This window comes from Rhinolophus sinicus, linkage group LG14, assembly GCF_036562045.2.
Source record: "Rhinolophus sinicus isolate RSC01 linkage group LG14, ASM3656204v1, whole genome shotgun sequence".
In the NCBI taxonomy this organism is placed as follows: Eukaryota; Metazoa; Chordata; class Mammalia; order Chiroptera; family Rhinolophidae; genus Rhinolophus; species Rhinolophus sinicus.
This window is the reverse complement of record NC_133763.1, coordinates 54,172,012-54,183,904: the sequence shown is the minus strand read 5'-3', so window position 1 is coordinate 54,183,904 and position 11,893 is coordinate 54,172,012. Positions and strand designations below refer to the sequence as shown.

At 57.3% G+C, this 11,893-nt stretch overlaps 2 protein-coding genes across 5 annotated transcripts; one reads left to right on the top strand and one right to left on the bottom strand.

Annotated features, from left to right (window-relative positions):
- Positions 1-2,544: 2,544 nt before the first annotated feature.
- Positions 2,545-5,501, top strand: GLMP (glycosylated lysosomal membrane protein). Of its 2 annotated transcripts, XM_019711199.2 has the most exons (6): positions 2,546-2,709; positions 3,179-3,436; positions 3,606-3,806; positions 3,929-4,147; positions 4,631-4,884; positions 4,989-5,501. In XM_019711199.2, exons 1-6 carry the CDS (start codon positions 2,590-2,592, stop codon positions 5,152-5,154), a joined length of 1,218 nt encoding a protein of 405 aa, XP_019566758.2. In that variant the 5' UTR covers positions 2,546-2,589; the 3' UTR covers positions 5,155-5,501. The 2 variants fall into 2 exon arrangements, with proteins under 2 accessions (XP_019566759.2, XP_019566758.2); XM_019711200.2 differs by lacking the exon at positions 4,631-4,884 and having other exon boundaries at positions 2,545-2,709.
- Positions 5,502-5,748: 247 nt separating this feature from the next.
- On the bottom strand, positions 5,749-11,145 carry TMEM79 (transmembrane protein 79). Of its 3 annotated transcripts, none has more exons than XM_074318685.1 (5): positions 11,004-11,145; positions 9,413-10,206; positions 8,941-9,154; positions 8,649-8,737; positions 6,522-6,655 (listed from the first exon to the last, which is right to left on the bottom strand). In XM_074318685.1, the coding sequence occupies exons 2-5, from the start codon at positions 10,161-10,163 to the stop codon at positions 6,651-6,653; spliced, it is 1,059 nt and encodes a 352-aa protein (XP_074174786.1). In that variant the 5' UTR covers positions 10,164-10,206; positions 11,004-11,145; the 3' UTR covers positions 6,522-6,650. The 3 variants fall into 3 exon arrangements, with proteins under 3 accessions (XP_019566760.1, XP_074174786.1, XP_074174785.1); XM_074318684.1 differs by lacking the exon at positions 6,522-6,655 and adding an exon at positions 6,680-8,567; XM_019711201.2 differs by lacking the exon at positions 8,649-8,737 and having other exon boundaries at positions 5,749-6,655; positions 11,004-11,144.
- Between the last annotated feature and the right edge of the window lie 748 nt (positions 11,146-11,893).

Sequence of the window (11,893 nt, the reverse complement as noted above, 5' to 3'; positions counted from 1 at the left end):
CGCCTGATTCCAGCCTCCTGGCTTGGCGGCCTGTTGTCAGGGCTGCTGCTGGTACAGGAGGGCCTCTTCCCTCCCTGCTGGCAGGTCGCATTCTGCGCTTTGTTTTCATCAAGGGAAAACCTGAGGAGTGGCCCTGGGCTGTGGGAGGCTAGGCGGGGTGCCTTTGATGTCTTCAGTGCCCTGTGGGCTCATGGGCCGTCCTGTCCTTGTGATTCACGGGGTCGGCCTCGAGCTCCTCCTGATCATGGCGCTCAGTGTTAAGTTGAATATTAGGTCGAATAGTAATAATAGCCCATGGTGCCAACTGTGTAATAGACACTTCTGCTCACTGTACATTAGCTCCCCTCACACACCCCCGTGGGCTGGGGACCTACGGCCACGGAGCTGGTAAGTGGCAGGCAGCCTGGCTGTGCTGGCTGGACCGAGCTGTGAGGCGGAAAAGGCGTGAGGGCCTCGGGCCGTGCTGGTCATGCCTGTGCTTCGCATCCTGCTTTGCCCAGTGTGAAGACAGCTTCTCTGAGGTAAGCCTGCCCACTTGTGCTGAAATCCTGCCTCTCCACTTGCAGTGTTAATGATTCCCTCAGTTTTAAACCTACGATTAGTAGGGTAATTCTGAGATAAGTAGAACAGATGTTGAAGAAATGGTGTTGATAAGACCTGAGAAATGAGGGAGGGAGGAAGCCAGTCACCCTGTGGATTCCCCCTTGCCATTAGTTCCTTCCTCCTCTAGGGCCATTCAGGTTTCAACTCCACAGCCAGGCACTTGGGTAATGTACGTGGGGCTCCCTGTAACATAGGAGTTCACCTGCGCTGTCCCCGAACCCGTGTGGCCTCTCCTGCTGTGTTAGGTCAGTCTGTACTCCAGGCAAGCTTTCAGAGCCCCTGTGCTGCCCAAAGCCTGACTGGAACACTGATTAGAAGCCACCCAAGCTGTGCCTGAGCCCTGATCACTGACCTTGGGGACCCCGTGAGTACAGCTTGCCACCTCCTCGACTTTGCTCATGGCTCTGCCTACTGATAAACTCCTAGGTTCGGCCAAATTCCGCTTTCCCCCATTGACACAAAAGTCTTCAACATACAAGTGAAAAAGCAAATGGCAGAAGTCTACTCAGACCCTCTGTACTCAGCCAAGGCTTGTCTTTAGTCCCCCTTATGAGGTCCCAGAGTTGACTCTTTGGAGGACAGAAGTACTGCTTTTTTCTCTCAAGAAAAAGGAAAATTTTTGAGGGAACTTGAGTTCATCCTAGAGTAGTCACTTGGGGACAGGCATGAAATTGGATTCTTACTTCATTCCATCAAAATTAATTCTGGGCAGCGGAAAGACTGAAATGTAAGAAAGTGAAACCATGAGTACTAGAAGAAAACATGAGATTTAAAAATAATATCAGTGGGGAAAAATAATAAATGCAACTACATTAAAAATTTTGTGTGGCAAAAAGGGCACAAACTGGAGAGGGAGGATGTTTCAACAACACAAGAGTTAATTTCCTGAAAGAACTTGGCAGTCAAGAGATAGGGCCTGCAGAAAAATAGGCAAAGGGTATAAATAGCTCCAGAGAAACAAAAATACACGTCGTGGAGAGATGCTTCCCCGTATTCCCGGGGAAATGCAAATGAAGTCTGGCAGACACTCGGAGGCTGTGGGAGTGGGCGCTCAGACACGCGGTGTGAGCTGCAATTGAAGAGCCTCGGAGAAGTGTGGCCTGGCAGTTCCACTGCTGGGTGTTTATCCCATGGATTCGGTTGCAAATAGATACGAAAAGCTGTGCATACAGGGGTGGCCTTCCCGCATCCCTGAATGTTGAAACTCAAGGTTCTGGCCAAACACCCAGCACCTTCTGCACCCAAGTGCTACGCAGAGCGCACAGCTCCCAGGGCATCGGCCCGCAGGCCGCCTACGTGTGCGGCGCACTTAACATTCCTGAACACGCAGAGTACCTTAGGGCACAGCACAATGACGGTTGTCTCGGGGAAGGGACCAAGTTGCTGGACAATGGGCACCCTGTGGCACCTCAAGAATTTTGTACCACGTGCATTTATTAGTGAAGATAATTTTAATAAGCAAAAAAGCCCAAGAACAACACTGTTCATTCAGCCCGACGTGAGATGCTTTTGACAACATGTTTTGCTCTCATACCCTGTTTTCTGAGGTCTGAGCTCTACCTGGGGGCTCAATAAATACCAATTATTGACAAAAACAAAAGCACCTTCTCGGGTGTGCTATCTCCCTCACAGAATTCCTTCCGATTCCTCGCGGCTCCTTCCCCATCAGTCATTTTATTGGGATCCATCTGGAGCTGGACTCTAGACGTCATGCCCACTTACAGGCGACGGACTGTTGAGTGCGACCAGTCGGGTAGGAGAGGTTGGCAGGGTGTCTGCATGTCTGTCTAGTCTGGGGTGTCGCTTGCCAGCCCAGCTGGGGGTGAGGACCTCCCCACGATCCGATTCCATCCTCGCTCAAGCCCAAGTCTGGGTTAAAGGAGCCGGTCTCTTTAAGAACTGGTGTGATGGCCCCGCCCTCTAAAGATGTCAGCTGAGTGTCAGTCACATGACTCGGTGTCTTCCGCCGTCTGAAGCTGGGGCTGCATGTGCAGCTGTGAGGGGCCGCGCAGGGGTTGGGGGCGCTGTGCCCCCAGCCCCGTGCTCCTCCTGAGTCTTCTTCTGGCTGCAGCCCCGCTTGGCCTGCGCGGGGAGGAGACCCGCCAGGTGAGGGGCGAGAGCGTGGAGGTTTCAGGAAGCGCTGCCTTCCGAGGCTGGTTGGAATCTAAGGCCACCCAGGGGCGGGGGTGGGGGCTGCACAGAGACGAGTTCCTCACCCTGGGGGTGGGGGCAGCCTGGGGTCCCGGGGTGGATTGTGGAGCAGTGCGGTGTGGGGGCTTCCCGCCCTCTGATGAGGGCTGGGCCCCGACTCAGCCCTGAGAGACCCAGGTCCCCGCGTACCTCCGTTTTCTTCCCTCAGCTCTGCCCAGGGTCGGGCCAGCCCGGGCTGTCCCGGTTCCTGCACCCCGACACCACGATTCCCTGAGCTCCCACCCGATTTCTCTTGTCTGCACCCCTGAGGTCCCACCCTGTCCCCAGCTTTCCCAAGTCCCCTGCCCCTACCCCCAAGCCTCTCCTTTGCCCCGTGTCCCTCTCTCACCCTGTTGTCTTGACCCTCCACTGCTCCATGCTCCAGGTGTCTCTGGAGGTCATTCCCGACCCTACGGGGCCCCCCGAGAACCTGCTTCATATCCGGGCAGTGGGCTCCAACTCCACCCTGCACTATGTGTGGAGCAGCCTGGGGCCCCCAGCAGTGGTCCTGGTGGCCACCAACACCCCCCACAGCGCCCTGAGTGTCAACTGGAGCCGCCTGCTGTCCCCTGAGCCCGCCGGGGGCCTGGTGGTGCTCCCCGAGAACAGCGTCCGGTTTTCTTCTGCCCTTGTTTTTACCAGGGTGAGCCAGTTGGGCAGAACCAAGGGGGACAGGAGAGTGGTTCTCATATTAGAGGGAGGAGCTGACGGCTGGGTGGGGGAAGAGTCTGGGGGTGGGGTCAGTGAGTGTGGGGGTGACTCAGGAGAAAGCTGGCCTGCAGCACGCCCCCCCATCTGACCCCACCTGCCAGCTGTTTGAGTTTGACAGCACCAACACGTCCGAGGAGGCGGCCGAGCCTCCAGGAAAACCGTACCCCCCTTACTGCTTGGCCGAGTGGTCCTGGAACAACGTCACTGACTCACTGGATCCTGCCACCCTGAGCGCCACATTTCGAGGCCACCCCATTCATGACCCCACCGGGGCTTTTGCCAATGGCAGCCTGGCTTTCAGGGTAAGAGTGTGGGGGAACCAGAACTCGAAAGGCTGGCTTAGGATGCTGCCAGTCGCTGAGGGGGCAGCCTTCCAGCACAGGCGTCCGTCTGCCTATGCCACCCAGGGCCTTTTCCATCCTAGGTGCAAGCCTTCTCCAGATCTGGCCGTCCGGCCCAGCCCCCTCGCCTCCTGCACACGGCGGACACCTGCCAGCTAGAGGTGGCCCTGGTCGGGGCCGTTCCCCGCGGAAACCGCTCCCTGTTCCGGCTGGAGGTAGCCACCCTGGGCCAGGGCCCTGACTGCCCCTCCATGCGGGAGCAGCACTCCATTGATGATGAATACGCGCCTGCCGTCTTCCAGGTCAGGCTCCCAGGGGGCGGCAGACGGTGGGGATGCAGGTGGGACCCCCATGGGGACCTCAGACAGTCTTCAGCCACTTACATTTAGCAACACTGTTCAGCCTTTTCACGGGCTGGGCGCCATGCTCATGACCCTGGCCCCGTCCCTGCCCCCTCAGTGGAGAGGACGGAGGGCGAAGGCAGCCATGCAGTGTGAGTCGGTGCTCTGGCAGATGGCACGTGCCAGGGCCGAGGGGCCCAGAGGAGGGAGCTGAGTGGAGGTTGCCAAGTATCAGGGCTGGAAATACACTCAGTGCCATCCAGTCCGACTGCCCTCCCTACAGAGGAAAGATTGAGGTCCCAATGCAAATAGCCCGTGAATTCTAGAACCAGGCTTGGGCTCAGAACGAGTGGTGACAGATGGGGTCTGGGAAGGGGGGAAGGTGGACAGAGTTGGGCGGCACAGTTGGTCCTCCTCACCCTGCCTTGTCTCCTTTCTCCCCAGTTGGACCAGCTGCTCTGGGGCTCCCTCCCATCAGGCTTCATGCAGTGGCGGCCAGTGGCTTTCTCCCAGAAGCAGGGGGGCCGAGAATCATCCCTGCCCTGCCAAGTTTCCCCTCTTTACCCCACCTTGGCATACCTTCCCCAGTCACCCATTGTCCGAGCCTTCTTTGGGTCCCAGAACAACTTCTGTGCCTTTAACCTGACATTTGGGACTTCTGCAGGTCCTGGCTACTGGGACCAACACTACCTCAGCTGGTGAGAGTCGGGCCTGGGCTGGGTCGGGGATGAAGTGGAGGACGCTGGGCCCTGTCAGCCTCCCCTCCTAAGCCTGCGTCTCTTTCTCACTCTGCTTGTTCTAGGTCGATGCTCCTGGGTGTGGGTTTCCCTCCCATGGATGCCTTGTCCCCGCTAGTCCTGGGCATCATGGCGGTGGCCCTGGGGGCTCCAGGGCTCGTGCTGCTGGCAGGGGGCCTGTTTCTGCTGCTGGGCCCCAAGCGGTACTCAGAATATCAACCCATAAATTGAGGCTCACTCTCTGGAGAGAAGGACATTACTGGACCTGCCTTGCTGTGCCTCAAACCTCTGCAAGTTTGAGGGTCAGTGTTCCTAGCCAGGTATTCCCTCCTCCCATCATGCTTTTCTGCAGAACCTCAGCGATCAGCCTCAAATCCTGAGACCACCAGGTGGGGCTTCTTTCATACTCTGGAGAGGGACCAGGCGCAGGGTTATTGCTAGAGGGAGGGTGCCCTTGGAGTTGCCTCCTTGCTCCTCAGCCCCCATTTCCCTTGGATGGGACTCGCAGGCTGAAATGGAAGGCCTTCTGACTGGCTGTCTGTCTGGGGGGGACTTGAAATAGACTTATTTCTTCCACAGGGCTGGTCTCTGTGTGAGTGTCGTTGGGCTGGTCCCAGGGACTGAGAGGGCTGAGGGCTGGACCTGGAAGGCAGGTTTCTGTGTACCGCCCCACTTCCTCACCAGGCCCAGTTCTCTGTCTTGACGTGGGACAGAGGCTCCCACCAGCCTCTCCCCATCACAGGGGGCAGGGAGGTTCTGGTGCAGCATCAATCAAACAAGGGACACTTGAGGTGGGGGTGCAAGCACAAAGAAAGAGCCAAGTAAGACTGTGGTACTCATTTATTGTTACACACACATATTCACATGGGGTGAATACTAGCCACTGTGCCTTCCAGCTCCTGCCAGCCACCACATGCGTGGACATACACACACACGGACACACACACACATTCATATACCCTTGGGGGGTGGTTCCTCTCCTCTTCCGGGCAGTGTGGAGGGGGGCGTTACAGGGTTGGAAGGGAGGAGGCAGCAGCTCTGAGCTGGGGCAGCTGTAATAGTCTTGTCTGAGGCTAAAGGGCCTTGAGGGTCCGTCGTTAGAGGGTCGTGAACCCCGGCCCCCAGCAGGTTTTTACCCAGCGAGCAAGTCCTATTTGATGTGCCGGCCCGGCCTTTCTCTCTGGGCATGCGCAGTACTGCCAGTCTCCTTAAGGCCCCGCACGGATATGGTCAGGGTTTGGGCTGTGCGTCTGCCTCGCAGGAGGCTGGAGAGGAGCAGAGCCAGGCACTGGTGGGCCCTAGTGGCCGCGGTCGGAGCCCTGTGACCTCAGCATCCTTAAGGGACATGGCTGTCCACTCCTTCCCCGCGTCCCTCCCTCAGGATTATCCCGGGCTCCAAAGGCGAAGGGCGGCGCCACGTGGAGACGGGGGGGACAGTCCAAGCTCACTGGATGGGACCCTGTCGGGGTAGCAGCGGGTTTGTCCCGCGGAGGTTCCAGGCTGGGGGCGAGGGGGCGGGGCGGCTCAGCCCCAGGGGCGGGGCCTGTAGTCGGAGCGGGCGTGGTCGGGGTAATCCAGGCGGCTCTCGGTGGCGGTGAACATGCGTTCCGGCTCCACCACGAACATGTAGTAGAGGTTCCACACCAGCATGGACACCAGGGGCAGGAACGTCAGGCCGTAGCCAAAGCCTCGGAAGGAGCGGCCCACGGCGAAGGTCAGCCAGTATATCAGCCTGCCGGGGAGAAGAGGGCAGCTAGCGGGCGGGAGGCGGAGGTGGGGGGGGGGCGCGACCGCTACTTCTAAAGCCACTTGCTAGTTACTCTGCGGCACTGTTTCATTGACACTCCCCGCATCGCTCTGAAGTGAGTTTATCGTTCCCCTCCGTCTTTTATTTGTTTATCTTGCAAATTTTAATTAAACATTTTGAGGAGGCAAGGTACAGTCGCATGGCTCAAAATACGATGCTGCTGCGGGTAGTAAAGGGTCGCCTTCCCTCTGCTGACCCCCAGCCACCCTGCTCTCTTCCCTCACCGCTCCACTCTCCCACCCCAGATCCAATGTTATGGTATCTTGTGCAGCGAGTGATTTTTTTTGATGCGTATAGGAGCAAAAAAGATGTATGTTTTCCTTTGCCCCTTTTTTGAAGCTTGGTAGCATTCGCTTTAGACTGTTCTGCACATTGACGTTTCCCCCATTTAACATATCGTGGAGGTTATTTTTATTGATCTATAAACAGCTCTCATTCTTCTACAGCTGCAGCACATTCCTCTGTATTTATGTCCCATTTTGCAGATTAAGAAACTAAGATCCCAAAGGGGTTAAGACTGGTCCAAGGTCACCCATCTGGGAAATAGGAAAAGCCTAATTTGAGCCCACCCTAATCCTCACATCCTCTCCTGCCATTTCAGACAGGCAGAGGGAAAGAAGAGAGTAAGGAAGCCAGCTTCCATAGGGCTTGAAGCCGACAGGGACAGGTCACCCACAGCAAAATGTCTCCTCTTGGAAGATCCACTCAAAATACACACCCCTTCCCGGGGAGGGGGGGCAGTAGCTTCCTCTAATAGGTGAAGGACCACTGTTACAAAGTTGAGGTGTCCCTCCGTTTCTGCCTGTTAAACAGAGGAAAGAGTAACTGCTGCATCCCTACTGCCCCAGGAGGCAGCGAGTTGTAATAACAGTAAAAGTTCACAGCAAACCCTTACCAAGCGCCAAACTGTTGTACGCACTCTACAAGAATTAACTCATTTAATCCTCACAACTCCAGTTCAGAGATGATGAAATGGAGACACAAAATGCTTAAGGAACTTGCCCGTGGTAGAGTAGAAAGCACCTTGGATGAGGGAAGGAAGGGAACTGGATTCTAGTCCTGCCCTGTGATTCCCCCAGTCTGTCGTTTCCTCTCTAGCAAATGGGTCAGATGGACCAGACAGTCGCTGAGTCTTTAGCTCCCTGATGAGTCTTAACCGCCTAAGCCAACTTCTACCTGACACCAGCACTCCCAGAGAGGGAGGTGGAGTTACAAAAGGTGGAGGAACATTTATCTCGGGAAACATCTCCTGGGAGAAAATACAGGGCTGTGTGATGGTGAGGAGGCTGAGGGGACAGAGGACGACTAGACTACAGTCAGAAGTAACAGGAAGACAAATGTTAGCTCGATAGGAAGACGTTTTTAGCAGTTAAAGCTACCGGGAATTGTATATGGATAGTGACAAAAGGAAATGTATTAGGGGCAAAAATGGAAAGACCTGTGTTTATTTGGCTTCAGAAATTCATAGGTGCCTTCTGGGTTAACAGTAGTTCCCATGGAAACACCCCTAAGGATTTCATGGGACTAAATTCGAAATGAAAGGAGAGTAATGAGGCTGCCGTGAGAGCTAACGTGGCCTTGGCTTGTATGAGCCGAAGGCCAATACCCTTCACCAGCCCCCCACCCTCACCCCATTTGACCAGCAGGAGAATTTCCTGCCCTAGGGAAGGATGGTGAAGGGGGCAGGGCCACTTAGGAAAGTAAACACGGGGAGCAGGGTGCTGGAGTGGGGGAACAGCTGTTGTCAAATATCCGAATTAGTCCTAGGCAATTCCAGAGATCAGGGTCAGGGCAGCGGTCTTTAGCACAACACAAAGAACTTCCTAATAACGAGGACCTTTGAAAAACGAAACAGACTGCCAGATAAAGAACTGAGCCCTTGGTCACAGGGGGTGTTCAACTAGAGGCCAACGGCTACCTGACCAGAGTGTCACCGGTGGGTGGCTGCAATGACACCTGGAAGCCCTTCCAGTTCTAGATGGTATATGAGTCTCCGAAATCGGTTTCCTGTGGGAAGAGGTTTGAGCTGATCACCTGCTACCAGGTGAGGGAAGGTGCAAGGGAGAAAGTGGACTCACCTTTCCAGGGCGCACGTTTGGGCCAGCGCAGGATCCAGACAGCTCCCGGACCCCGGCTCTCCGCACATTCACTCACCTGGGTCCCTCTAGCGCCATTACCTCCCCTGTGCCCCACCCCCAGCCCCAGCTCACCGGGAGATGGCGAAGAGGCCAGTGAGCAGAGGGAGCAGTTTGAGGGTGTCCTGGGGCAGGTAGGTGGACAGCACGGCCAGGTTGAAGAAGTAGAGGATGAAGAGCTGGACCGACTGGGCCACGTACTGCCGGTGGATCTCCACCTCCCGCCGGGGCTCCCCAAAGGGCCGCAGGGCAGAAAAGCACAGCAGACTCAGCCCGTACACCAGGAGGCCTGGCAGGGGTGGAGACGCAGGGTCAGAGAGCACGAGGCAGGCAGCGGGGGCAGGGTGCATGGTGGAGAGCTCATGGGCATGGGTCTCCACAGTGGGGCTTGGGGTCCTGGGAGGGGCAGGCACACAGGGTGGCAGAGCGAGCCAGGCCCCGAGGGTCCAGCCTCAGTAAAGGGAAACTTCTGCTCCCCAGCCAGGCAGGCCTTGCCCTCGAGTCCAGCTCCCAGATGCCCCTTCCTTCTCACAGGGCCCAGTCTCACCCAGCACAATGGGGAAGGTGGCGAAGACCCCGCAGCGTAGTGTGTAGACGAGGCGGGAACTCATGGTGGGCAGCCGAGGGGCATCGAAGGGCAGGAAGGCGTACGCCCCGTACAGCAGGCAGGGGAAGAGGACCAGGGCGGCTGCCACGGAGGCCACAGCCCGCAGCCCCTCGTGGCCCCCGCAGCCCCCACAGGAGCGGCTGGGCGGCCTCACCACAGCCTCGGCCCACTTGCGCTCTGAGGGCTCCGGAGGGGTGGCTCGGGTGGGCAGGAAGTTCCGGCGGCGCTCTGCCGCGCCGGCCTCACAGCGCACAGCGAGGTCCTCCTGGGGCCGCCGCTCGATGCACTGCAGGTCAATGGGCACAAAGGCCCGTGGCGCCTTCCCAGGCAGCAGGTCTACGTCATCGTCACGCAGCTCCTCTGGTTTGCCAGGCGGCTCAGACTCCAGGAGCTCAGGCCCCATGTCCCGCCAACCGGGGGGGTCCGGGAACGGGGCAGTGGCCTGGGGGCCAGTCCCCCAGGGCAAGGTGGCAGCCTCGCTTACTGTGCTGTCCAGACCATCCTCTGTCCCCTCTCCAGCTGTGGGAGACCCAGCTGAAGATCCCACGCTGGAGGGCTCAGCGCCGGGGGGCTCGGCCCCACTTTCCCCTTCTGGCTGCCGGCCATTGGGGACCAAGGCTTGGGGTGAGCTCTTCTCCTGGGCCTCTGGCCCCTTCACTTCCAGCAGGGCCAGGGTCTCGGGCTCTGTCATCCTGGGACCTCAGTTCTGGGGTCTACCGTGAGGTCATGTCACCCTGGAGGTTAACAGGAAAGCTCTGTCAGAAGCTCCGTCCTCTGGCCCTTAGGATGGGTTGACAGAGCTGGAACTGTCCAGGGCAGTTGGCACCATGGGCTTGAGCCCCTTCTGGGACCTTGGGGAGAACATGGCATGCAGGAAGGTGTTGAAACAGTGAGGAAGGAGAGACGTGAGCAGCTGAAATGGAGACACCCTTCCGACATCAAACGCCAGCCAGCAGGAGCGGGTGAGTCAGGGGGCATAGGTCTTGGCAGCTGTGGCCTCAGCCAGTCCCCACCCACGCCTTCTGCTCCCCTCCACCAAAACCCCTGGGGTCATGGCCACCTTCGTGCAGGAATGGGAGGGAGAGGAGGTGCCTAGAATTTTGCCAAGAGCTGCCTTCCCACTAAGGACCTCCTTGTGGACAGAGAAGCTGCCCCCTCACCTTCAAACCTCGCTTTCCCTGCAGATTCCTGCTTGGAACCCTCCTGGTAACCGATCCCAGGCATTTGCCAACAAATCTGTCCTGAGGAACTGGCATAGCAGTGCAGCCTGTTCTTTCGTCTCCAGTCTGGGTACACGGGCAGTTGCCAAACTCCTCACTAGCCCACCTCATCCATCTGCAGAGGGCCTGGGTCTGTCCATTCTGACTTCTCGGTCCTATCATGGCTGTTCCCCATGCCTCCTCTCCAGTGTCTCCCTTCCCTGCCGTCCCGTCCGTTCTCCGTCTCTCGGCTTCTTGATGGGGCTCACCCCCTCCCTCCACCTCCACAATGGCTCCCTACCCCTTGCCATTTGGGCCCGACACCCTCTTACTTTCCATCTGGAGAGAGACGCAGGGTCCCCAGTCCCCACAGTGTCCGGGAAGGAGCTGCCCAGCTCCCTGCTGGCTCTGCAAGTATCCCTCTGGTCTCCCTCCCTTTACCTGTGTCTCCAAACCAGTCTGACCGGAGCAGGTGGGGCCCAGCTTAAAGGGGCAGGCCCCGCCCTGCTAAATCTGCCGACAGAAAAAGCCTTAGAGGTCGCCTGCCATCCTTTCTGAAAGTGGGGGTGCAGCTGGGCATGGGAGTGAGCGTGTGTTCTAGGCAAATGGCATGTGTAGGGGTTCCCTGCTCAGGAAAACAGAGGGGGACCATGGGGTTTGTGCATCACAGGCTGCTTGGAGTAGGTTGGAACACCCAGAAAAGAGATGGAATTTCTACACTTTATTCACATTTACTGAGCACCTGTTATTAGCCAGGCACTGGTCTAGGCACAGACTCCAGAGACAACAAGATAACAGGCAAGGGCTCGGTCCTTGAGGGGCTCGTTCTCTTGGGGTCACAGATAATAAAGAAGCCTAGCGACTCAGTAAATGAGACAATTTCAATAGGGAAAACCTCTGCCAAGGTGCCTTTTGAGCTGAGAAATGAAGGGAATGAGGAGGGTGAGTGTTGCAGGCAGTGGAACAGCAAGTGAAAGGCCAGAGCGAGAAAGACTGGCAGTTTCAGAAACAGAAAGAAGGACGGTGGCTGGAACCAGCAGCACAGGGGCAGATGTTCCCATTTCAACGTGTACACAGCCCCCCACCCCCAAATACCTTGCTTTTTACCAAGAGAGCAATAGGAATCCAAGGTGACCTTTTCAATGGGTCGACCAGGGGGCAGAAACGTGAGTGAGAGAGTGGCTTCTCATTCCTGCGGGACCTCACCACTAAAGGCATTTGA

What these genes read in the sequence shown, in the direction of transcription:
- GLMP (XM_019711199.2), top strand. Translation starts at nt 2,590, where the DNA reads ATGTGCAGCTGTGAGGGGCCGCGCAGGGGTTGGGGGCGCTGTGCCCCC. An exon ending in ACGCGCCTGCCGTCTTCCAG is followed by an intron (nt 4,148 to 4,630) that starts GTCAGGCTCCCA and finishes CTTTCTCCCCAG; the next exon opens with TTGGACCAGCTGCTCTGGGG. An exon ending in GACCAACACTACCTCAGCTG is followed by an intron (nt 4,885 to 4,988) that starts GTGAGAGTCGGG and finishes TGCTTGTTCTAG; the next exon opens with GTCGATGCTCCTGGGTGTGG.
- TMEM79 (XM_019711201.2), bottom strand. Translation starts at nt 10,163, where the DNA reads ATGACAGAGCCCGAGACCCTGGCCCTGCTGGAAGTGAAGGGGCCAGAG. An exon ending in CACCTTCCCCATTGTGCTGG is followed by an intron (nt 9,155 to 9,412) that starts GTGAGACTGGGC and finishes CACCCCTGCCAG; the next exon opens with GCCTCCTGGTGTACGGGCTG. An exon ending in GGCCTCTTCGCCATCTCCCG is followed by an intron (nt 6,656 to 8,940) that starts GTGAGCTGGGGC and finishes TCTCCCCGGCAG; the next exon opens with GCTGATATACTGGCTGACCT.